The 27081-nt window shown below is 44.7% G+C and overlaps 1 protein-coding gene and 1 long non-coding RNA gene across 3 annotated transcripts in view; both read left to right on the forward strand.

Annotated features, from left to right (window-relative positions):
• Positions 1-27081, forward strand: part of LOC118399639 (alpha-catulin) — a 117441-nt gene that overhangs the window by 82936 nt on the left and 7424 nt on the right. Inside the window, exons 7-16 of the mRNA XM_035795892.2 lie at positions 485-685; positions 2181-2267; positions 3076-3234; positions 3545-3637; positions 9021-9171; positions 16460-16497; positions 16622-16672; positions 18880-19034; positions 19414-19462; positions 26747-26803. Of these exons, the coding sequence (XP_035651785.2) occupies positions 485-685; positions 2181-2267; positions 3076-3234; positions 3545-3637; positions 9021-9171; positions 16460-16497; positions 16622-16672; positions 18880-19034; positions 19414-19462; positions 26747-26803 (1041 nt within the window). The remainder of the gene's footprint in view (positions 1-484; positions 686-2180; positions 2268-3075; positions 3235-3544; positions 3638-9020; positions 9172-16459; positions 16498-16621; positions 16673-18879; positions 19035-19413; positions 19463-26746; positions 26804-27081) is intronic.
• LOC127909960 (uncharacterized) lies at positions 23363-26730 on the forward strand. 2 transcript variants are annotated; one of them, XR_008073163.1, is made up of 3 exons: positions 23363-26000; positions 26175-26374; positions 26450-26730. It is a non-coding gene; the product is annotated as an uncharacterized LOC127909960 (long non-coding RNA). The 2 variants fall into 2 exon arrangements; XR_008073164.1 differs by lacking the exon at positions 23363-26000 and adding an exon at positions 26026-26099.

A 27081-nucleotide genomic window follows, 5' to 3' on the forward strand; every position in this document is an offset into this window, starting at 1 on the left:
ATTTTATTTAGCCTTTATTTAACTAGGCAAGTCAGTTAAGAACAAATTCTTATTTACAATGACGGCCTAGCAAAAGGCAAAACACCTCCTGTGACGACGGTGGCTGGGATTAAAAATGTAAAATATAGAACAAAACACACATCACCACAAGAGAGACACCACAGCACTACATAAAGAGAGACCTAAGACAACAACACAGGATGGCAGCAACACATGACAACAACATGGTAGCAACACAACATGGCACAAACATTATTGGGCACAGACAACAGGCCTGGACATACAAACATGAGGCACGCCAGGTGTTCTGCACCAGTTCTTTACAATAAGTAAATTATCCCTAGTCAACCTGAATTACCAGTAGCTTGTCATAGAGCTTTTGAATATTATTCTCTGTCACTCTGTGTCAATTAAATTGAAACGCTTTATTGGCATGACAAATAATTTGTTGTATTCATTACTGTGTCTCTGTCTGTGGTCCCAGTCCAACGTGGAAGGTCTGCATGAGGGTCTGTACTCACTGCCCCAGCAAGCTCTGTCTGACCAGCTGGAGGCGGTGGTGGAGAGGACAGAGGACTTCACTGACTCGGCCTACACCAGCCACGAGCACCGAGAGAGCATCCTGCAGCTCTGCCAGCTCGCCCGCCAGGACACTGACCAGCTCATCGCAGCCTGGAGGGAGGCGGTATGTTGGCATAAACTGGGCATACACACACATGTAAATACTTGTACACTCGCGTGTATACATGTACTCACACATGTAGATATGAACTCGTATGTCTACATGATTAAGAGCACGGGTACAGTAGGTCATGATTTAGCATGCATGAAAATGCACATTGCATTCACGTGTGTAGATGGCCACAGACACGCACACTCCTTCACTTCCTTTCTGTTGCTTAGCTACATGACCTTGTGTACTGTTGCTAGGTTTATAGATAATGTGAAGGAGAACAATATAATATCCAGCCTTTTCACACTATCCTCTCCCATATGGCTATACAGTGCTATTTTCCTTCATTCTTTATAGGTCTTAAACCAGTCCTGGGCCCATCAATGCATCTCAGAGTAGGAGTGCTGATCTAGGATCAGTTTTGATTATATGGACAGATCCTAGATCAGGACTCTTACTCTGAGATGCTTTGTGGATACGGCCCTGAAGTCAGCCTCATCGTATGAATGGCCATTCACTTGACTCCATTGATTACATAGAACACATTGTTCTCGCTCTCTCGACACCTCACTGAAAGGAGGCTCCTTGGACTCCATAGCGTGTGGCTTTCACACAATGTGTTTTTCCATCGTTAAGGTTGTTTATATGTGTGAAAATAGAGGCCACAGTTCCATTGACAAATTGAATGGAATCAGAGCTACGGCACGTTGAATGATTGGCTCCCTAGTGAGACCCATTTCTACAGCGTGTGTCAGTCACTAGCTAGATCCCAGGGCCTTTTTGTTTTCCTCCACTTATTTCAGTAGAAAAAGAGCAGTGAGATGAGGTGTTTTTCTCTAATTATTTCAGTAGAAACAGAGAGGGTGATGAGAGGGTCAGAGACGAATCATCAGGGCCCTGTTTTTCAAAAGTGTTCTATCTGGATTTCAGGACTAAATGCATAGAAATACAACGGGAGTCCAATGATTCATCCATTCTATTCATTCATTCTATTTCTTTGCGTTTAATCCTTTCCGATAGCTGGAATCCAGATAGAACACTTTTGAAAAACTGGACCCTGGTGAATTCTGCTTGCTTGACAGTTTTTTTTACATTGTTTTGACACTGTCTGACTACAGTGACTTCCACCTGTCTCCTTGCCCTTAGAACGTGTGTCTGAAACTTGTGTTTTACAGGATATTGGTGATGCAGAAGGGATCTCTCTCTTTCACTCACACTTTCTTTCTCTTCCTCTCACACACTCTACCTTTTCACACACACACACACACACACACACACACACACACACACACACACACACACACACACACACACACACACACACACACACACACACACACACACACACACACACACACACAGGGCATGAGCAGGGCTGTGTAATCTCGTATTATTCTCCTAAAACAGGCCACATCCCAGGCACCAGTCATCATGTGCATGATTTATGTGACGACTACTTTTATCTTTTTCCCCTCACTTATTTATTTGAATATTTTCCTCATCCCAGCTGTCTCTCAATGCCAAAGAGGCCACGGAGGAGATGGAGCTGTCTATACTGAAGACCTGCCAAAGTGTTCACGAACTCCGCAGAGAGGTGAGTCCTGTAACCCTGTGGTCTTAACTAGAATGCATCACTGTCTGGCATGCCAAGTGGTTCAGTCCTAGATCAGATCTGTCCGGAGTTTTCTGTACTCTCCAACTGGGTTGGGATGCAACTGATTACATATCATCTGATTACAAAAACCTGTAGCTGTAATCGGTTATGTTACCAGCAAAAATGTTGTAATCAGTTTAGATACATTTGAAAAAATGTATTACTTTTTTTGGATTACTTTTAAAAATCAAAAAGGATGTTTGTGAAAAAATACATTGACACCTTTCTTTTTTTCTCATTCAATTCATTATTGAAAAAAATAGCAAGTCTAAGTTTGTCCCACCTGAGCGAGTCTGACCACAAGTCAGAAACCACTATGACGACACACCAGATGCGTTTGAGGGATCCTTTTTGTCTTCTTCTAATGCCTCTTAATGGGAAAGTAATCAGATTACATTACTGAGTTTGGTTAATCCAAAAGTTACGTTACTGATTACAGTTTTGGACAGGTAACTGTAACAGATTACATTTAGATAGTAAATGACCCAAACCTGCTCTCATCACAATTTGTTCAGATCTCGTGCTCTTCTTTCTCTTTAATATGGCCTAAGCACTCTCCCACTTTTCCGTATTCTCCTTATCCTCCCTCCGTTGGCACTCCCCCCTCGCCCTTTCTTTCTCCTCCTTGTTCTCTTTCTGTCTTACTATTGTTTCCTCTTCCTATTACCATTGTGCAGCCAAATGTACCAAAGATACCACATATGTATACCCATTTTCATCTCCCCTCTTCCCCTCTCCCGCCGTCCAGCTCCATAAGGTGGCGGTGGGGCGGGCGGCGGACCTGCTGAAGCTGCATGCAGAACACCTGCCTCTGCGGGCCTTGAAGGCCTCAGGGGGCGAGGGAAACCTGGAGTCCGTGGCAGAGTACGCCCGCACGCTCGGCGAGCAGAAGGAACAGCTGATGGAGGTGAGCGAGGCTCGCTGGCTGGGGAGGTTAACTTAAGTCTGTTGAATCTCCCTGATCAAATCACCTTTGTTGAATTTAATTTATATAATTTTATTTAACCACAAAGTCTATTTAATAAAAATTGTAAAAGTCCATCATATCCATTTCTATGGCTGAGGTGTATGGACATGGTACTTGTGATATGAGCTACGGGCTTTGGAGACCTGTATTTATTTTCCAGTTGAATATCTGGAAAATATATCTTGATCTGTCTGCTGCTCATATCCAGTCATATTGATGTTAGACGCTGATGTTGTCTGTTCTGTTCCAGACGTGTCGTCTGCTGTGTCACGTCTCAGGGACAGAGCCTCTGGAGATCACCTGTATGCACGCTGAGGAGACCTTCCACGTCACTGTCCCCCAGGTAACAGACACTCTGACGGTTAACAGACACTCTGACGGTTAACAGACACTCTGACAGGAAACGCACCCAGACACTCTGGCAGGAAACGCACCCAGACACTCTGGCAGGAAACGCACCCAGACACTCTGGCAGGAAACGCACCGAAACTCTGACAGGAAACGCACCCAGACACTCTGACAGGAAACGCACCCAGACACTCTGGCAGGAAACGCACCCAGACACTCTGGCAGGAAACGCACCCAGACACTCTGGCAGGAAACGCACCCAGACACTCTGGCAGGAAACGCACCCAGACACTCTGGCAGGAAACGCACCCAGACACTCTGGCAGGAAACGCACCCAGACACTCTGGCAGGAAACGCACCCAGACACTCTGGCAGGAAACGCACCCAGACACTCTGGCAGGAAACGCACCCAGACACTCTGGCAGGAAACGCACCCAGACACTCTGGCAGGAAACGCACCCAGACACTCTGGCAGGAAACGCACCCAGACACTCTGGCAGGAAACGCACCCAGACACTCTGGCAGGAAACGCACCCAGACACTCTGGCAGGAAACGCACCCAGACACTCTGGCAGGAAACGCACAGACACTCTGGCAGGAAACGCACCCACCCTCGTGACAGGAAACGCACCCACCCTCGTGACAGGAAACGCACCCACCCTCGTGACATGAAACACACCCACCCTGTGACATGAAACGCACCCACCCTGTGACAGGAAACGCACCCACCCTGTGACAGGAAACGCACCCACCCTGTGACAGGAAACGCACCCACCCTGTGACAGGAAACACACCCACCCTGTGACAGGAAACACACCCACCCTCGTGACATGAAACACCCACCCACCCTGTGACAGGTAAAATCAAATCAAATCACATTTTATTCGTCACATACACATGGTTAGCAGATGTTAATGTGAGTGTAGCGAAATGCTTGTGCTTCTAATTCCGACAATGCAGTAATAACCAACAAGTAATCTAACTAACAATTCCAAAACTACTACCTTATAGACACGAGTGTAAGGGGATAAAGATATATGAATGAGTGATGGTACAGAGCGGCATAGGCAAGATGCAGTAGATGGTATCGAGTACAGTATATACATATGAGATGAGTATGTAAACAAAGTGGCATAGTTAAAGTGGCTAGTGATACATGTATTACATAAAGATGCAGTAGATGATATAGAGTACAGTATATACGTATACATATGAGATTAATAATGTAGGGTATGTAAACATATTAGGTAGCATTGTTTAAAGTGGCTAGTGATATATTTTACATAATTTCCCATCAATTCCCATTATTAAAGTGGCTGGAGTTGAGTCAGTGTCAGTGTGTTGGCAGCAGCCACTCAATGTTAGTGGTGGCTGTTTAACTGTCTGATGGCCTTGAGATAGAGGCTGTTTTTCAGTCTCTCGGTCCCAGCTTTGATGCACCTGTACTGACCTCTCCTTCTGGATGATGGCGGGGTGAACAGGCAGTGGCTCGGGTGGTTGTTGTCCTTGATGATCTTTATGGCCTTCCTGTGACATCGGGTGGTGTAGGTGTCCTGGAGGGCAGGTAGTTTGCTACGGATGTGGGAGGAGCAGTTGCCGTACCAGGCGGTGATACAGCCCGACAGGATGCTCTCGATTGTGCATCTGTAGAAGTTTGAGTGCTTTTGGTGACAAGCCGAATTTCTTCAGCCTCCTGAGGTTGAAGAGGCGCTGCTGCGCCTTCTTCACGATGCTGTCTGTGTGAGTGGACCAATTCAGTTTGTCTGTGATGTGTATGCCGAGGAACTTAAAACTTACTACCCTCTCCACTACTGTTCCATCGATGTGGATAGGGGGTGTTCCTTCTGCTGTTTCCTGAAGTCCACAATCATCTCCTTAGTTTTGTTGACGTTGAGTGTCAGGTTATTTTCCTGACACCACACTCCGAGGGCCCTCACCTCCTCCCTGTAGGCCGTCTCGTCGTTGTTGGTAATCAAGCCTACCACTGTTGTGTCGTCCGCAAACTTGATGATTGAGTTGGAGGCGTGCGTGGCCACGCAGTCGTGGGTGAACAGGGATTACAGGAGAGGGCTCAGAACGCACCCTTGTGGGGCCCCAGTGTTGAGGATCAGCTGGGTGGAGATATTGTTGCAAGCCCCACCACCTGGGGGGTAAGGTAACACACTCTGACAGGTAAGGTAACACACTCTGACAGGTAACGTAGCACACTCTGACAGGTAACGTAGCACACTCTGACAGGTAACGTAACACACTCTGACAGGTAAGGTAACACACTCTGACAGGTAAGGTAACACACTGACAGGTAACGTAGCACACTCTGACAGGTAAGGTAACACACTCTGACAGGTAAGGTAACACACTCTGACAGGTAAGGTAGCACACTCTGACAGGTAAGGTAGCACACTCTGACAGGTAAGGTAGCACACTCTGACAGGTAAGGTAGCACACTCTGACAGGTAACGTAGCACACTCTGACAGGTAAGGTAACACACTCTGACAGGTAAGGTAACACACTCTGACAGGTAAGGTAGCACACACTGACAGGTAAGGTAACACACTCTGACAGGTAAGGTAACACACTCTGACAGGTAAGGTAACACACTCTGACAGGTAAGGTAACACACTCTGACAGGTAAGGTAACACACTGACAGGTAACGTAGCACACTCTGACAGGTAAGGTAACACACTCTGACAGGTAAGGTAACACACTCTGACAGGTAAGGTAGCACACTCTGACAGGTAACGTAGCACACTCTGACAGGTAAGGTAACACACTCTGACAGGTAAGGTAACACACTCTGACAGGTAAGGTAGCACACTCTGACAGGTAACGTAGCACACTCTGACAGGTAACGTAGCACACTCTGACAGGTAAGGTAGCACACTCTGACAGGTAAGGTAACACACTCTGACAGGTAAGGTAGCACACTCTGACAGGTAAGGTAGCACACTCTGACAGGTAAGGTAACACACTCTGACAGGTAACGTAGCACACTCTGACAGGTAACGTAGCACACTCTGACAGGTAACGTAGCACACTCTGACAGGTAAGGTAGCACACTCTGACAGGTAAGGTAGCACACTCTGACAGGTAAGGTAGCACACTCTGACAGGTAAGGTAACACACTCTGACAGGTAAGGTAGCACACTCTGACAGGTAAGGTAACACACTCTGACAGGTAAGGTAGCACACTCTGACAGGTAAGGTAGCACACTCTGACAGGTAAGGTAACACACTCTGACAGGTAAGGTAGCACACTCTGACAGGTAAGGTAGCACACTCTGGCAGGTAAGGTAGCACACTCTGACAGGTAAGGTAGCACACTCTGACAGGTAAGGTAGCACACTCTGACAGGTAAGGTAGCACACTCTGACAGGTAAGGTAACACACTCTGACAGGTAAGGTAGCACACTGACAGGTAAGGTAACACACTCTGACAGGTAAGGTAACACACTCTGACAGGTAAGGTAACACACTCTGACAGGTAACGTATCACACTCTGACAGGTAAGGTAACACACTGACAGGTAACGTAACACACTCTGACAGGTAACGTAGCACACTCTGACAGGTAAGGTAACACACTCTGACAGGTAACGGAGCACACTCTGACAGGTAACGTAGCACACTCTGACAGGTAAGGTAACACACTCTGACAGGTAAGGTAACACACTCTGACAGGTAAGGTAGCACACTCTGACAGGTAACGTAGCACACTCTGACAGGTAACGTAGCACACTCTGACAGGTAAGGTAGCACACTCTGACAGGTAAGGTAACACACTCTGACAGGTAGGTACACACTCTGACAGGTAAGGTAGCACACTCTGACAGGTAACGTAGCACACTCTGACAGGTAACGTAGCACACTCTGACAGGTAACGTAGCACACTCTGACAGGTAACGTAGCACACTCTGACAGGTAACGTAGCACACTCTGACAGGTAAGGTAGCACACTCTGACAGGTAAGGTAACACACTCTGACAGGTAAGGTAGCACACTCTGACAGGTAAGGTAACACACTCTGACAGGTAAGGTAGCACACTCTGACAGGTAAGGTAGCACACTCTGACAGGTAAGGTAACACACTCTGACAGGTAAGGTAGCACACTCTGACAGGTAACGTAGCACACTCTGACAGGTAACGTAGCACACTCTGACAGGTAACGTAGCACACTCTGACAGGTAACGTAAGCACACTCTGACAGGTAAGGTAGCACACTCTGACAGGTAAGGTAACACACTCTGACAGGTAACGTAGCACACTCTGACAGGTAAGGTAACACACTCTGACAGGTAAGGTAACACACTCTGACAGGTAACGTAGCACACTCTGACAGGTAAGGTAACACACTCTGACAGGTAAGGTAACACACTCTGACAGGTAACGTAGCACACTCTGACAGGTAACGTAGCACACTCTGACAGGTAACGTAGCACAATACATGTTGTGCTCAGAAACTCCACCCTGATGATGTTGTTAAGCTGTACAACTTTTCCATTATCAAGGTTTTGTCAGCACATTCTCTGCCATCTTGTACCCCTATAGCTTCACCCCCATTCATTTAAACACAGCCAACTATTACAGAAACGGACATTAAGATGACATCATCTGATACGGGGAGAAATAACTCAGAAAACCACACGCACACAAGTCAGAGTGCATCACCTCCGGCGTGTTGCATTTAATTGGTAATTACCCACAGGTGTCTCTTTATTACCATTGAAAGACACACACACACACACACACACACACACACACACACACACACACACACACACACACACACACACACACACACACACACACACACACACACACACACACACACACACACACACACACACACACACACATCAGTATTAATCCTCCCTGGGCGGAGGCTCCCCCTCTGTGACCTTATTGATTGACCTATGAACCTATTAGCTCAGTCATTACAGCTGGGTCATGCAGGGTCTGACATTACTGTGGGCGGGTCTTCACATTTTCCACAACACTCTCAGCAGCAGATAATGAAGCATCTGTCCCAACGGCCTGGAAGACCAAACATAATTAGAAAACTGGGAGACAAAACGGATTCCATGCCCCCTGCTCTGCTTGCTGAAGATTGGTTCCATTTCACACAATCAGCCCCCACACTGAGAGGAAATGATCATGTGTCTCTGCTCATAGACTAGTTCAACATTCTATGAGAATGAGGCCTGATTCCATTCTGTAATGGGGGTGTTGGAGAGATTGTATGGGGGTGGGGTTGTCTAATCATTTACTTGGAGGTGTGTACTGTGCACCTTATCGAAACACTTCACCACTCCAATACAAGTTTAAAACATATCTACTTCCCCCATCTCTCGCTCCCTCCCTCCTCCATCCTCTCAGATCATTTCTGCAGCCCAGACGCTGGCCCTGCACCCATCCAGTAAGATTGCCAAGGAGAACCTGGATGTGTTCTGTGAGGCCTGGGAGTCCCAGCTCTGTGACATGGGCGTGCTGCTCCGGGAGATCAATGACGTGTTCGAGGGCCGCCGAGGTGTGTGTGTGTAATGGGCATCCAAGGTGGGCCTCCCAGTCATAGGAGAGGGGAGGGAGAATAAGTGGTAAGAGGAGTTTGGTTGGGTTGGGACAGGCCTCCTGTTGGGAGGAGAGGGGGGGTGTTGGTGGGGTGGTCCCCCTGGTGGGGCGAGAGGGGGGGGTTGTTGGACTGGGATGGTCCCCCTTGTGGGAGGGGGGTGCTGGAGGGATTGGGTGGGGCAGTCCCCCTGGTAGGAGGAGGGGCAGGGGGTGTTGGTGGGGTGGGGCCAACCCCCTGGTGGGACGAGAAGGGGGGTTATTGGCCTGGGACGGTCCCCTTGGTGGGAGGGACGTGTTGGAGAGATTGGGTGGGGCAGTCTTTTTTTTATATATATATATTTTTAGCAGGTAAGTTGACTGAGAACACATTCTCATTTACAGTGGGGATGAATGAGCCAATTGTAAACTGGGGATGGTTAGGTGGCCATGATGGTAATAGGGCCAGAATGGGAAGTGGTATTGAAGGAACTGTAAGACTACGATTGGATCTCACTCAGACAAGGGATGTTACCATACAACCAACCCCTGGCAAGGGGATGATGTTTCTGTCCCTCATGGTTATTGATAGCAAATGTTAATAAGACTGTGAAGGAATGGATTATTCATTCAGTTATGTCAAATCTGATGGACTCCCATCACTATTATATCGACACCACACTGAAATAACATTAATGCCCGTATTCACTAGTCACCACACAGATTTCTCCCCACCCTCTTGCTCTCTTTCTCTTTATCTCTATTCTCTCTTGCTATTCTATTCTCTATATTCTCTTGCTCTCTATTCCCTCCCTCTATTCTGTCTCTTGCTATTCTATTCTCTATATTATCTTGCCCTCTATTCTCTCCCTCTATTCTCTCTTGCTATTCTATTCTCTATATTCTCTTGATCTCTATTCTCTCCCTCTATTCTCTCTCTTGCTATTCTATTCTCTTGCTCTCTATTCTCTCTCTTGCTATTCTATTCTCTCTATTCTCTTGATCTCTATTCTCTTGCTCTCTATTCTCTCTCTTGCTATTCTATTCTCTCTCTTCTCTTGCTCTCTATCTTAATCTCTATCATTTTCATTCGCAGTTAGTCTCTACAAACCATGGTTGTTTGTACTCTCCGTCTCGATATTCTCTCGCTCTCTATTCTCTCGCTCTCTATTCTCTCGCTCTCTATTCTCCCGCTCTCTATTCTCTTGCTCTCTCTCACTCTCTTGTCTCGCTCTCTCTATTCTCTTGCTCTCTCTATTCTCTTGCTCTCTCTCACTCTCTTGTACTCTTGCTCTCGCTCTCTATTCTCTTGCTCTCTACTCTCTTGCTCTCGCTCTCTCTATTCTATTCTCTCTTGCTATTCTATTCTCTCTATTCTCTTGCTCTCTATTCTCTTGCTCTCTATTCTCTTGCTCTCTATTCTCTTAATCGCTATCATTTTCATGGGCAGTTAGTCTCTCTACAAGCCATGGTTGTTTGTACTCAGTCTGTCTAAGCTGTGGTAGTCTAAAATGTATTGATCCTATTCATAGACAGATCAATCTCTATAACCGTGGTTGTTTATATTCTCTGACACAAAGCAGCGATTAAAGCACCATCAGCACGATACCTCTCACCGAGCCACAGGCACAAACCGTTCTGTTACAGGCCTGTGCGCGTGTGCATGTGCCTGTATCTCAACATTGGGTTATACCAACCGTTTCACAGCGCTCTCTCCCACTCCGCAGCGTAATTCCTATAATCCGTAACGTTTGTGGCGTGTCACGGTATTCGTATTTATGGGCCACGATCCAAATGACATGCAACGAGAGCGACGACGTCCCCCTGCTGAAACCATTAAATAGAGAAGTGTGTGTGGAGGGGTGCGGTGCTGAAGCGACGTAGACAGTTAAACCTTTATGTGAAGTAATACTCCTTTTACGGCAGCGCCTCATCAGCCGTTAAACACATCCGTGATGTTTATCACACCCTGACCACCCCTGTAAATTCTACTGAACTGTGCCTTTACCGGGACTTAAAGATCTCAGCTACAGACAATAACTTTTTTGAGTTGATTGGTTGCACTCCATTTGAAGTATGATAGAGGATGTGTTAGAGATAATCAACTGTAGTATGATAGGGGATGTGTTAGAGATAATCAACTGTAGTATGATAGGGGATGTGTTAGAGATAATCAACTGTAGTATGATAGAGGATGGATGTGTTAGGGCTGGGCGATATGGCCTAAAACTCATATCTCAATTTCTTTCAAACTTGTTTTGGTTGTATGGTAACATCCCTTGTCTGAGTGAGATCCAATCCTGTTCTTACAGTTCTTCAATACCACTTCCCATTCTGGCCCTCATACCATCATGGCCACCTAACCATCCCCAGTTTACAATTGGCTCATTCATCCCCCTCCCAATATATATTTATTATTGTTATTTATTTCTTTTTAAATTAATATTCTCTAAATAAGCTTTGTTGTAAAGGTAAAATACACTGCATTTAAAACAGTCAGCAATAATCTAATGAATTCAGAGTTTGTGAAATTATATCTAGTCTGAATATATTCCTTCCACAAGCATAAGACCCACTAATCATTTAATTATTTTATCAAAATATCTGTACTTTGGTGTTGCAATAATCACTGATCTGGCCTTCCAGTCGGTCTATAAAAAAATATTAAGTTACAAATGTAACCAGAACTATGCATAATGCACATTCACTAATAATGTAGCACACATATGCATAATGCACATTCACTAATAATGTAGCACACATATGCATAATGCACATTCACTAATAATGTAGCACACATTCACTAATAATGTAGCACACATGCACATTCACTAATAATGTAGCACACATATGCATAATGCACATTCACTAATAATGTAGCACAGATATGCATAATGCACATTCACTAATAATGTAGCACACAAATGCATAATGCACATTCACTAATAATGTAGCACACATATGCTGAGCACTTGCTGGCTGCTGTTCCTTCACTCTGAGGTCCAACTCTTCTCAAACCATCTCAATAGGGGCTGCAGGTAGCCTAGTGGTTAGAGCGTTGGGCCAGTAACCAGCAGGTAGCCTAGTGGTTAGAGAGTTGGGCCAGTAACCAGCAGGTAGCCTAGTGGTTAGAGCATTGGGCCAGTAACCAGCAGGTAGCCTAGTGGTTAGAGCATTGGGCCAGTAACCAGCAGGTAGCCTAGTGGTTAGAGAATTGGGCCAGTAACCAGCAGGTAGCCTAGTGGTTAGAGCATTGGGCCAGTAACCAGCAGGTAGCCTAGTGGTTAGAGCGTTGGGCCAGTAACAAGCAGGTAGCCTAGTGGTTAGAGTGTTGGGCCAGTAACCAGCAGGTAGCCTAGTGGTTAGTGCGTTGGGCCAGTAACCAGCAGGTAGCCTAGTGGTTAGAGCGTTGGGCCAGTAACCAGCAGGTAGCCTAGTGGTTAGAGCGTTGGGCCAGTAACCAGCAGGTAGCCTAGTGGTTAGAGCATTGGGCCAGTAACCAGCAGGTAGCCTAGTGGTTAGAGCGTTGGGCCAGTAACCAGCAGGTAGCCTAGTGGTTAGAGCGTTGGGCCGGTAACCAGCAGGTAGCCTAGTGGTTAGAGCATTGGGCCAGTAATCAGCAGGTAGCCTAGTGGTTAGAGCGTTGGGCCAGTAACCAGCAGGTAGCCTAGTGGTTAGAGCGTTGGGCCAGTAACCAGGAGGTAGCCTAGTGGTTAGAGCCTTGGGCCAGTAACCAGCAGGTAGCCTAGTGATTAGCGCATTGGGCCAGTAACCAGCAGGTAGCCTAGTGGTTAGAGCATTGCGCCAGTAACCAAAATCCCTGAGCTGACAAGGTAAAAATCTGTCGTTCTGCCCCTGAACAAGGCAGGTAACCCACTGTTCCTTGGCCGTCATTGTAAATAAGAATTTGTTCTCAACTGACTTATATTAAAAAAATTAAAATTGTAGAAAATGAACACTGGTCTCATAAACAATCTCTCAAGCACAAGCCCACATGTTAGTGAGTAGCCAGCAAATATGAATATTTCAAGTTTTAGCAACTTGCATCTAGGTATAATTTCACAAGCTCTGAATTCCGCTAACAAAAGGAAACAGTTAATGTTATGAACAGAACTTTATGTCCGTCTCCAACTGTTTGAACAGCATGTCAGCCTGTCCACTTTGTTCAGATGTTGAAATCAAGTGGTTCTACCTTGTTTCTCAGAATGAGAACGAGTTGCCAATTCCTTATATAATTGTTATACTAGCTGCTTAGCATAAAACAATCTTTATTTGACTAAAATGCTGCTAGCGATACGTGATACCATTATGCACTTGCGACAAATTGTGCATTCATTTTCCAGAATGAATGTTCATTGGTACATCAGTTTTAGTAGTGTCTGTGCTGCTCGAAATTTGAGGAGTTGAAACATTAACAGACTATGGTTAGAAAAGTTAACTTCTCTATTATAGTAAAATAATACTGATTTTGTTGGACCAAGCCTCAAATGCAAATAGCGAGTTGAAACCGTTGGTCAGGGAGGAAGAAGTGACCTCTCATCTTTGTTGTTGTGAGTGGCAGGGGGAGGGGCTTGGGAGAAAGAGGCAAAGTGAGAGGTTTGACTCTCGCCAAAATCTGTAATATAAACCCAATGTGTTTCTATGTGCTTATTTTGAACCTTGTCGCCTGCCTTCCCGCCTTTGGGACAACGACTCCCATTGTTAGAGTGGAGACATGAGCATCTAGTCATTACATACAGATCTCTGGTGTAAATGGGAAGGTGCACAGCACAGAAAGAGCGAACGAGACGAGACCAAAAATACAACATGAGAACGCTCATAAAAATACAAAAAGCCTAGATTATGCGATATGGAATATCGTGCAAAAACATAAATTCAAATTAATCTACTTCATTCGATATACCACACCGCCCTAGGATGTGTAAGGGACTATCAACTGTGGTATGATAGAAGATGTGTTGGGGATGATCAACTAGTATCATAGAAGATGTGTTGGGGATAATCAAGTGTAGTATGATAGAAGATGTTAGAGATAATCAAGTGTAGTACGATAGATCTGTTGGGGATAATCAAGTGTAGTATGATAGAAGATGTTAGAGATAATCAAGTGTAGTATGATAGAAGATGTGTTGGGGATAATCAACTGTAGTATGATAGAATATGTGTTGGGGATAATCAGGTGTAGAAGATGATGATAGAAGATGTTAGAGATAATCAAGTGTAGTATGATAGAAGATGTGTTGGGGATAATCAATGTAGTATGATAGAAGTGTAGTATGATGATAGAAGATATGTTGGGGATAATCAAGTGCAGTATGATAGAAAATGTTGGGGATAATCAAGTGTAGTATGATAGAAGATGTGTTGGGGATGATCAACTGTAGTATGATAGAAGATGTGTTGGGGATAATCAAGTGTAGTATGATAGAAGATGTGTTGGGGATAATCAAGTGTAGTATGATAGAAGATGTTAGAGATAATCAAGTGTAGTATGATAGAAGATGTGTTGGGGATAATCAATTGTAGTATGATAGAAGATGTTAGAGATAATCAAGTGTAGTATGATAGAAGATGTGTTGGGGATAATCAAGTGTAGTATGATAGAAGATGTTAGAGATAATCAACTGTAGTATGATAGAAGATGTGTTGGGGATGATCAACTAGTATCATAGAAGAAGATATGTTGGGGATAATCAAGTGTAGTTTGATAGAAGATGTGTTGGGGATAATCAAGTGTAGTATGATAGATGTTAGAGATAATCAAGTGTAGTATGATAGAAGATGTGTTGGGGATAATCAAGTGTAGTATGATAGAAGATGTTAGAGATAATCAAGTGTAGTATGATAGAAGATGTGTTGGGGATAATCAAGTGTAGTATGATAGAAGATGTTGTGGATAATCAAGTGTAGTATGATAGAAGATGTGTTGGGGATGATCAACTGTAGTATGATAGAATATGTGTTGGGTATAATCAACTGTAGTATGATAGAATGTGTTGGGTATAATCAACTGTAGTATGATAGAAGATGTGTTGGGTATAATCAACTGTAGTATGATAGAAGATGTGTTGGGGATGATCAACTAGTATCATAGAAGATGTGTTGGGGATAATCAACTGAATCCCTCCCTTTTTAGTATTATTTCATTTGTTGGAATTAATAGCGGAAAACCATTTGAAATGCAGTATAAAAAAGGAGTGTAGGGATTTAAAAAGGCATACAATAATTTTGCTGGGAAATTATGTGACCAAACAGACCATTATTTCACCTTAAACCATGGCATTGTTGAATACTTGTTTCTGATTGGCTTGAAGGGCATTCTAGAGCGTGCATTATTTCTCTATAATGCATGGTATAGCTGCAAGGTAGTATTCAATGGCTATAGTTCATTCTTACATGTTCTATGTTTGAGCTGCTTTTGAAAGCAAAAGTCGAATTGAAAATATTGGCATTGTTGATTTCGATTTTCATAAAGGCAAACTAGGACTGATGGTTTGATTAGCTAAACTAGCACGTTTGTTTGGTTACCACGGCAACTACTGTAGCTATCTGGTAAACTTGTTAGCTACTTCAGGGGATGTTAAACACATTTCTACCGGCAAATTAAAATATTTATAGCAGGAAATGTGTTAAATTATAGCCATGGAGGGCCTTCCTGGTGGCGCAGTGGTCTAGGGCACTGCCTCGCAGCGCTAGCTGTGACTCTGGGTTCGCGCCCAGGCTCTGTCGCAGCCGGCCACGACCGGGTTAGGGAGGGTTTGGCCGGTAGGGATATCCTTGTCTCATCGCGCACCAGCGACTCCTGTGGTGGGCCGGGCGCAGTGCACGCTAACCAAGGTTGCCAGGTGCACTGTGTTTCCTCCGACACATTGGTGCGGCTGGCTTCCGGGTTGGCGGCACGCTGTGTTAAGAAGCAGTGTGGCTTGGTTGAGTTTTGTTTCGGAGGACTCGTGGCTTTCGACCTTCGTCTCTCCCGAGCCCGTAAGGGAGTTGTAGCGATGAGACAAGATAGTAATTACTAACAATTGGATACCACGAAATTGGGGAGAAAAGGGCGTAAAAAAAAAAATTATAGCCATGGGATAATCAACTCTCTATGCATTCTCTGGAAAATAATGCAACTCTATGGAAGGTCAGTTACACTTCTTCATGGAACACACCTTACACGTCATTCATTATTTTCCATATAACTCATTATCCCAAACTTGTGATCCAATGGCCAAAATGTGACTTTAAAAAAATATTTTTATTTCTTTCTGATTTAATAACAGGTGATAAAAGGGCTTACTTGTCGCTTCCCAGACCAGGGGTGAGTATCAGAATAAACAATACTATGATTGGTGGGTATTTCCAATGTCATTCTGTTTAAATGATTTTCCCTCACTTTCTCCTTTTAATATCACTCATCCTGTCAAACGTTTTCTTCCCTCCAGAAACATTCAGCCAACCTGAAGATGGTGAAAGCTGTTAAGCTAGATACGGAGGTATAACTAGACTCCTCAATTACACAATACACCTCACATAGTGCACAACTTTTGACTATACCCTATATATGGAATACAGTGGCATTTGGGCTGCATCTACTACCTCATCCTGACAGGTGCATTTATTCTGCAGGAAATGAATACCTGGTCAAACAGGGGAATAATGGCGATTATTGCAGGGACCTTGCATGGTCTGATACAGTTGAAGTCGGAAGTTTACATACACTTAGGTTGGAGTCATTAAAACTTGTTTTTCAACTTGTTAACAACCCATTTTTTTTTGCAAGTTGGTTAGGACATCTACTTTGTGCATGACACAAGTCATCAGTGCAAATCAATCCCAGAACAACAGCAAAGGATCTTGTGAAGATGCTAGAGGAAACGGGTACAAAAGTATCTATATCCACAGTAAACGAGTCCTATATCGACCTAACCTGAAAGGCCTCTCAGCAAGGAAGAAGCCACTGCTCCAAAACTGCCATAACAAGGCTGGCTAAACAGTTTGGAACTGCACATGGGGAGAACTATCGTACTTTTTGGAGAAATGTCCTCTGGTCTGATGAAACAAAAATAGAATTGTTTGGCCATAATGACCATCATTATGTTTGGAGGAAAAGGGAGATGCTTGCAAGCCTAAGCACACCATCCCAACCGTGAAGCACGAGGGTGGCAGCATGTTGTGGGGGTGCTTTGCTGCAGGAGGGACTGGTGCACTTACATTTACATTACATTTAAGTCATTTAGCAGACGCTCTTATCCAGAGCGACTTACAAATTGGTGCATTCACCTTATGATAGATGGCATCATGAGGGAGGAATATTATGTAGGTATATTGAAGCGACATCTCAAGACATCAATCAGGAAGTTAAAGCTTGGCCGCAAATGGGTCTTCCAAATGGACAATGACCCCAAGCATACTTCCAAAGTTGTGGCAAAATGGCTTAAGGACAACAAAGTCAAGGTATTATAATGGCCATCACAAAGCCCTGACCTCAATCCTATAGAAAATGTGTGGGCAGAACTGAAAAAGCATGTGAGAGCAAGGAGGCCTACAAACCTGACTCAGTTACACCAGCTCTGTCAGGAAGAATGGCCCAAACTTCACCCAACTTATTGTGGAAAGCTTGTGGAAGGCTCCCTGAAACATTTGACTTAAGTTCAACAATTTAAAGGCAATGCTACCAACTACTAATTGAGTGTATGTAAACCTCTGACCCACTGGGAATGTGATTCTGACATTTCACATTCTAAAAATAAAGTGGTGATCCTAACTAACCTAAGACTACTTTTTACTGGGATTAAATATCAGGAATTGTGAAAAACTGAGTTTAAATGTATTTTCCCAAGGTGTATGTAAACTTCCGGAGTGTCATTCCGCCATGAATGCATACACAAAATTATAATCAATAATTGGAAATTATTAGGAATGTTTGATGTCTTTTAAGAGAGGTGAAGAGTGGAATTGTTGACTTTCTCAAGCAGCAATGAATTGTATCTTTAAACTGAGTAGTTTGAATAGTTATGTAAAGATATATTAGTGTTTTATTTTTCATATATTTTTATATACTTTTTCATATACTTCCACTTTGTCATTAGAGTATTTTGTGTAGATCTTTGACAAAAAAAATATGATTACATTTTATTTTTTAACCCACCTTGTAACCGAACAAAATGTGGAAAAAGTGAAGGGGTGCGAATACTTTCTGAAGGCAATGTATATGGTTATGAATGATCATGAATCAGTAATGATAATGAAGGTAATGTATATGGTTATGAATGACCATGAAGCAGCAATGATAATGAAGGTAATGTATATGATTATGAATGATCATGAATCAGTAATGATGATGATAATGAAGGCAATGTATATGGGTATGAATGATCATGAATCAGTAATGATGATGATAATGAAGGCAATGTATATGGTTGAATGATCATGAATCAGTAATGATGATGAATGATCATGAATCAGTAATGATGATGATAATGAAGGCAATGTATATGGTTATGAATGATCATGAATCAGTAATGATGATGATAATGAAGGCAATGTAGATCAAAAGTAATGTGGTTATGGGCTCATCATGCACTGACCTTTTCGGAAACCACCGAATATGGTGGAATCTCAGAAGGTTTGGGCTTGATAAGTAGTCTTGGATGGGAGACCATCCTTAACTAATGGCGGACCCACGATCTCTCCGCCCCAGGAGCAGAGCACCATAGCCAAGCTGGGTCTTGAGCTGCGTCTGCTGACCTCCGACGTGGACACGGAGGTGGAGAAGTGGGAGGACCAGGAGCAGGATATCGTCCGCCAGGGCCAGAGCATGTCCAGCATGGCCTACTCCATGTACCTCTTCACCAGGTAGACACCAGCTGTCTGTCTGTCTGTCCTCACCAGGTAGACACCAGCTCTATACAAGTAAAAGTGCTTCCCATCATAAAATAATACAAGTACTAACAATGAAAGGAGGAAGCAGAATGAAAAATATTGAAATCATACATTAAACACATCTTTATAAAAGTGTCTTCAGCAAGCCTGCAGTATAAATGTCAAGTATACTTTGCACCAGCCAGGTATTGACCACCAGCCAGGTATTGACCACCATTGACCATCTGTATGGATAAAGAAGAGAACACAGATGCCGTCACGCATCTTGTTGATATGATGTTCATAATCAATATACTTAATCAGTTGTTATCATCAGGTAATATTTCATTCATTTCCTGTATCGATTGTGCAGGGGGGAGGGCCTACTGAAGACAACCATGGATCTCTTCCACCAGGCTGAGGTAAAGTACTGTACACGCGCCCCGTCCGCCACTCCACTCATCCATCTCCTGTCCTTCATCCTCCTCTACTTCATACAGGGCTTTAATTGAATCTGTCCCAGGTGCCATTAAACACAACCATGTCCCAGGAAGAAGACAGAATCAATACAGTATTAAAAGGCCCAAGACAATAATTTGTCTGTGGTAAGGAGAGGATGAGTCGGAGCAGAGTGCCCTGGCCCTGTACTTAATGTAGAGAGAGAGGGAGAGAGATGTGATGATGATCTGCACTCGCTGTAGGAGAAAAGGGGAAATGGCAAGGAAGAGAGAGAGAAGAAGTGCTGATGAGGCCACCTGTCGTTCAATCAGCAGGGCCTTCACAATGCCACACACACAGAGACAGCCTAACCTTCCACTGTGGAGCTCCCACTGAGCGATAATAACCTCTGCTAATTCACTGAGGTGGAAAAGGGCAGCTGTCTTCTATGACACAAACACTACAATTTGTCAGGTCCTTTAGATATTGGTTATTTATTTATGTTTGTTTCATCCTTGTACATTAACAATACAACACAAGGAATATGGGTTTTTATTTCTACCATATACTGCTGGTGTTCCACATATCTCCTTTTAGGATTTTTCTACTAATCCTAAAATAGTGGACATTATACAATGGGGTGGGTCTAATCCTGAATGCTGATTGGATAAAACCGCATTCCAGCCAAATCAAATCAAATGTATTTATATAGCCCTTCGTACATCAGCTGATATCTCAGTGCTGTACAGAAACCCAGCCTAAAACCCCAAACAGCAAGCAATGCAGGTGTAGAAGCACGGTGGCTAGGAAAAACTCCCTAGAAAGGCCAAAACCTAGGAAGAAACCTAGAGAGGAACCAGGCTATGTGGGGTGGCAGGTCCTCTTCTGGCTGTGCCGGGTGGAGATTATAACAGAACATGGCCAAGATGTTCAAATGTTCATAAATGACCAGCATGGTCAAATAATAATAATCACAGGCAGAACAGTTGAAACTGGAGCAGCAGCATGGCCAGGTGGACTGGGGACAGCAAGGAGTCATCATGTCAGGTAGTCCTGAGGCATGGTCCTAGGGCTCAGGTCCTCCGAGAGAGAGAAAGAAAGAGAGAATTAGAGAGGGCATACTTAAATTCACACAGGACACCGGATAGGACAGGAGAAGTACTCCAGATATAACAAACTGGCCCTAGCCCCCGACACAAACTACTGCAGCATAAAAACTGGAGGCGTGGACAGGAGGGGTCAGGAGACACTGTGGCCCCACCCGAGGACACCCCTGGACAGGGCCAAACAGGAAGGATATAACCCCACCCACTTTGCCAAAGCACAGCCCCCACACCACTAGAGGGGTATCTTCAACCACCAACTTACCATCCTGAGACAAGGCCGAGTATAGCCCACAAAGATCTCCGCCACGGCACAACCCAAGGGGGGGCGCCAACCCAGACAGGAAGATCACATCAGTGACTCAACCCACTCAAGTGACGCAGCCAGTGTCTATTCCACAAGTTACCACCTGCTAATAAGTCTATGATGTTAAAATGCCAATTTACTCTGTTCAATCTGACTGAGCAATCCACTGTCTCATCAACCCAGCCAGGCAATTTATAAACTTGATCTCCACTATAAAAAGCATCTAGACATTCTCACATTTATTTTAGACTAACATTTAGTTTCAACAGCAGAGATTTGTATAAACCTTGCTGTATGCCTCTCCGACATTTGCAACATTGTTTCAATATTCAAATTCGATCTCCTGCTGTCCCATAGTAATGCACATGTCAGGACGAGACGGAACGTGTTATTTCTTACATTAGTACCCCAGGTCATCTTAGGTTTCATTACATACAGTCGAGAAGAACTACTGAATATAAGATCCGCGTCAACTCACCATCAGTACGACCAAGAATATGTTTTCCGCGACGCGGATCCTGTGTTCTGCCTTACAAACAGGTCAACGGAATGGATCGCATGCAGCGACCCCCCCAAAAAAACGACTTCGTAAAAGAGGGAAACGTAGCGGTCTTCTGGTCAGACTCAAGACACGGGCACATCGCGCACCACTACCTAGCATTCTTCTTGCCAATGTCCAGTCTCTTGACAACAAGGTTGATGAAATCCGAGCAAGGGTAGCATTCCAGAGGGACATCAGAGACTGTAACGTCCTCTGCTTCACGGAAACATGGCTCACTGGGAAGACGCTATCCGGGGCGGTGCAGCCAACGGGTTTCTCCACGCATCGCGCCGACAGTAACAAACATCTTTCTGGTAAGAAGAGTGGCGGGGGCGTATGCCTCATGACTAACGAGACATGGTGTGATGAAAGAAACATACAGGAACTCAAATCCTTCTGTTCACCTGATTTAGAATTCCTCACAATCAAATGTAGACCGCATTATCTACCAAGAGAATTCTCTTCGATTATAATCACAGCCGTATATATCCCCCCCAAGCAGACACATCGATGGCTCTGAACAAACTTTATTTAACTCTTTGCAAACTGGAAACCATTTATCCGGAGGCTGCATTCATTGTAGCTGGGGATTTTAACAAAGCTAATCTGAAAACAAGACTCCCTAAATTTTATCAGCATATCGATTGCGCAACCAGGGGTGGTAAAACCTTGGATCATTGTTACTCTAACTTCCGCGACGCATATAAGGCCCTGCCCCGCCCCCCTTTCGGAAAAGCTGACCACGACTCCATTTTGTTAATCCCTGCCTACAGACAGAAACTTAAACAAGAGGCTCCCACGCTGAGGTCTGTCCAACGCTGGTCCGACCAAGCTGACTCCACACTCCAAGACTGCTTCCATCACGTGGACTGGGACATGTTTCGTATTGCGTCAGATAAAAATATTGACGAATACGCTGATTCGGTGTGCGAGTTCATTAGAACGTGCATTGAAGATGTCGTTCCCATAGCAACGATAAAAACATTCCCTAACCAGAAACCGTGGATTGATGGCAGCATTCGCGTGAAACTGAAAGCGCGAACCACTGCTTTTAATCAGCGCAAGGTGTCTGGTAACATGACCGAATATAAACAATGCAGCTATTCCCTCCGCAAAGCTATTAAACAAGCTAAGCGTCAGTACAGAGACAAAGTAGAATCTCAATTCAACGGCTCAGACACAAGAGGCATGTGGCAGGGTCTACAGTCAATCACGGACTACAAGAAGAAACCCAGCCCAGTCACGGACCAGGATGTCTTGCTCCCAGGCAGACTAAATAACTTTTTTGCCCGCTTTGAGGACAATACAGTGCCACTGACACGGCCTGCAACAAAAACATGCTGTCTCTCCTTCACTGCAGCCGAGGTGAGTAAGACATTTAAACGTGTTAACCCTCGCAAGGCTGCAGGCCCAGACGGCATCCCCAGCCGCGCCCTCAGAGCATGCGCAGACCAGCTGGCCGGTGTGTTTACGGACATATTCAATCAATCCCTATACCAGTCTGCTGTTCCCACATGCTTCAAGAGGGCCACCATTGTTCCTGTTCCCAAGAAAGCTAAGGTAACTGAGCTAAATGACTACCGCCCCGTAGCACTCACTTCCGTCATCATGAAGTGCTTTGAGAGACTTCACCTGCTTTGAGAGACCATATCACCTCCACCCTACCTGACACCCTAGACCCACTCCAATTTGCTTACCGCCAAAATAGGTCCACAGACGATGCAATCTCAACCACACTGCACACTGCCCTAACCCACCTGGACAAGAGGAATACCTATGTGAGAATGCTGTTCATCGACTACAGCTCGGCATTCAACACCATAGTACCCTCCAAGCTCGTCATCAAGCTCAAGACCCTGGGTCTCGGCCCGCCCTGTGCAACTGGGTACTGGACTTCCTGACGGGCCGCCCCGGTGGTGAGGGTAGGCAACAACATCTCCTCCCCGCTGATCCTCAACACGGGGGCCCCGCAAGGGTGCGTTCTGAGCCCTCTCCTGTACTCCCTGTTCACCCACGACTGCGTGGCCACGCACGCCTCCAACTCAATCATCAAGTTTGCGGACGACACAACAGTGGTAGGCTTGATTACCAACAACGACGAGACGGCCTACAGGGAGGAGGTGAGGGCCCTCGGAGTGTGGTGTCAGGAAAATAACCTCACACTCAACGTCAACAAAACTAAGGAGATGATTGTGGAAACAGCAGAGGGAACACCCCCCTATCCACATTGATGGAACAGTAGTGGAGAGGGTAGCAAGTTTTAAGTTCCTCGGCATACACATCACAAGACAAACTGAATTGGTCCACCCACACTGACAGCGTCGTGAAGAAGGCGCAGCAGCGCCTCTTCAACCTCAGGAGGCTGAAGAAATTCGGCTGGTCACCAAAAGCACTCACAAACTTCTACAGATGCACAATCGAGAGCATCCTGGCGGGCTGTATCACCGCCTGGTACGGCAACTGCTCCGCCCTCAACCGTAAGGCTCTCCAGAGGGTAGTGAGGTCTGCACAACGCATCACCGGGGGCAAACTACCTGCCCTCCAGGACACCTACACCACCCGATGTTACAGGAAGGCCATAAAGATCATCAAGGACATCAACCACCCGAACCACTGCCTGTTCACCCCGCTATCCTCCAGAAGGCGAGGTCAGTACAGGTGCATCAAAGCTGGGACCGAGAGACTGAAAAACAGCTTCTATCTCAAGGCCATCAGACTGTTAAACAGCCACCACTAACATTGAGTGGCTGCTGCCAACACACTGTCATTGACACTGACCCAACTCCAGCCACTTTAATAATGGGAATTGATGGGAAATGATGTAAATATATCACTAGCCACTTTAAACAATGCTACCTTATATAATGTTACTTACCCTACATTATTCATCTCATATGCATACGTATATACTGTACTCTATATCATCGACTGCATCCTTATGTAATACATGTATCACTAGCCACTTTAACTATGCCACTTTGTTTTACTTTGTCTACATACTCATCTCATATGTATATACTGTACTCGATACCATCTACTGTATGCTGCCCTGTACCATCACTCATTCATATATCCTTATGTACATATTCTTTATCCCCTTACACTGTGTATAAGACAGTAATTTTGGAATTGTTAGTTAGATTACTTGTTGGTTATCACTGCATTGTCGGAACTAGAAGCACAAGCATTTCGCTACACTCGCATTAACATCTGCTAACCATGTGTATGTGACAAATTAAATTTGATTTGATTTGAAATTAAATGCAGGCAGTGTTTCTCAGCCGGTAGAAATCATGAATCGTGATGTTTTGTTGGCTAGCTCCTCTGAGCAACGAGAGAGCACATTTTATATTACAGGCGAAATCGCGCCTCATTAGCTCATTGTTAAGGATGTATCCAAATAAATGTCACTAGAAAACAGCTTAAACAAGTTAAAATGCCGCTACTGTTGTTATTCTGGCTGCACTGTTTGACGTGACTGCAAGGGATAACAACATTGCCAGCCAGTATGGCATTGGAACATTTAGAACAAATGACTGGGTCACGTCCATAGACAGAACAAAAAGACTGAGCGACTGGGTCGCGTCTCTGGCAACCGAACCGATAAAGGAGCGACTAGCCGTATTGGGTAGCAACCCTAGATATGGGACTATATCTTGTCCTTCTGTAGCTCAGTTGGTAGAGCATGGCGCTTGTAACGCCAGGGTAGTGGGTTCGATTCCCGGGACCACCCATACGTAGAATGTATGCACACATGACTGTAAGTCGCTTTGGATAAAAGCGTCTGCTAAATGGCATATATTATATTATAAGAACGAAATAGTTTGAATAAATTCATCAAAATAACGTTTTGAAAGATAATGTCAATCATTATTTGAATATGTTGGTAACCCGTTGTATGGAGGACACCCAGTGTTTGGAGGATATATTGGTACTTTGTCTCAGGCATAATATAACCTGTGCCAATATATCCAACAAACACCGGCTTCTCTGGCATTATCACTTAAATAGAATATGGAATAGAGTAGTAGAATATAGTAGAAAACGGAACAGAGTAGAGAACTTTCAATGTCCCCTCAAGTTTCAGGATGCAACCATACTTTCTATAACTCTACCCTTTCACACAGCAACATTTAACTTGCAATTATTCTAATTAGCTGCTCACCAATTGGCTAATTTTAAATACATTTGAATTTGAAAACCTTACAGTACAGTGTGCCAGTCTTGTTGACATCATCCCAGCTACTTACAATACAGCCATTGAGTGGAATTGACAATACTTGGCTGATAGATTTACCAGACTGGGGTTCAGAATGTTTACATTTTACATTTACATTTAAGTCATTTAGCAGACGCTCTTATCCAGAGCGACTTACAAATTGTTCTGCCAGACCAGGGTTCAGAATGTTCTGCCAGACCAGGGTTCAGAATGTTCTGCCAGACCAGGTTTCAGAATGTTATGCCAGACAGGGGTTCAGAATGTTCTGCCAGACAGGGGTTCAGAATGTTCTGCCAGACCGGGGTTCAGAATGTTCTGCCAGACCAGGGTTCAGAATGTTCTGCCAGACCAGGTTTCAGAATGTTCTGCCAGACCAGGTTCAGAATGTTCTGCCAGACCAGGGTTCAGAATGTTCTGCCAGACCAGGGTTCAGAATGTTCTGCCAGACCAGGTTTCAGAATGTTATGCCAGACAGGGGTTCAGAATGTTCTGCCAGACAGGGGTTCAGAATGTTCTGCCAGACCAGGGTTCAGAATGTTCTGCCAGACCAGGGTTCAGAATGTTCTGCCAGACCAGGGTTCAGAATGTTCTGCCAGACCAGGGTTCAGAATGTTCTGCCAGACCAGGGTTCAGAATGTTCTGCCAGACCAGGGTTCAGAATGTTCTGCCAGACCAGGGTTCAGAATGTTCTGCCAGACCAGGGTTCAGAATGTTCTGCCAGACCAGGTTTCAGAATGTTCTGCCAGACCAGGGTTCAGAATGTTCTGCCAGACCAGGTTTCAGAATGTTCTGCCAGACCAGGGTTCAGAATGTTCTGCCAGACCAGGGTTCAGAATGTTCTGCCAGACCAGGGTTCAGAATGTTCTGCCAGACCAGGGTTCAGAATGTTCTGCCAGACAGGGGTTCAGAATGTTCTGCCAGACCAGGGTTCAGAATGTTCTGCCAGACCGGGGTTCAGAATGTTCTGCCAGACCGGGGTTCAGAATGTTCTGCCAGTAAAGTGAGCCATGCTTTGTTTTTTTCTCTCTCTCTGTCTGTCTTGTTCTCATTTTTATATTTATATATATATATATATAATATATCTCTCTCCTTCTGCAGGTGCTTTCTGAGGAAGGACTCCAGCTGTGTTCTTCAGTACACACTTTGTCCACCCTGGTACACGCGCACGCAACCACACCCACGCACGTCCTTCACCCACGCTAGGCAGGAAATGAATCCTGCACCCAGTTTCAGTTTCCTCTGTACTCAAAAATCAAAGAAACAAGGAAGTATGCCTCCCTCTTTCCAAAGTGCCCAGGTCCTGGAGTTTAATTAAATGTCCCTCTTTGACAGCCATTCATGACTGCCATCCGTCTCTGGGTAAAGTGAAAATGTGGTTATCAACAGTGGCTAACCCGACTCTCCGGAGAGTGCACCCAAACACTAATACACGC

This window comes from Oncorhynchus keta, chromosome 20, assembly GCF_023373465.1.
Source record: "Oncorhynchus keta strain PuntledgeMale-10-30-2019 chromosome 20, Oket_V2, whole genome shotgun sequence".
NCBI lineage: Eukaryota > Metazoa > Chordata > Actinopteri > Salmoniformes > Salmonidae > Oncorhynchus > Oncorhynchus keta.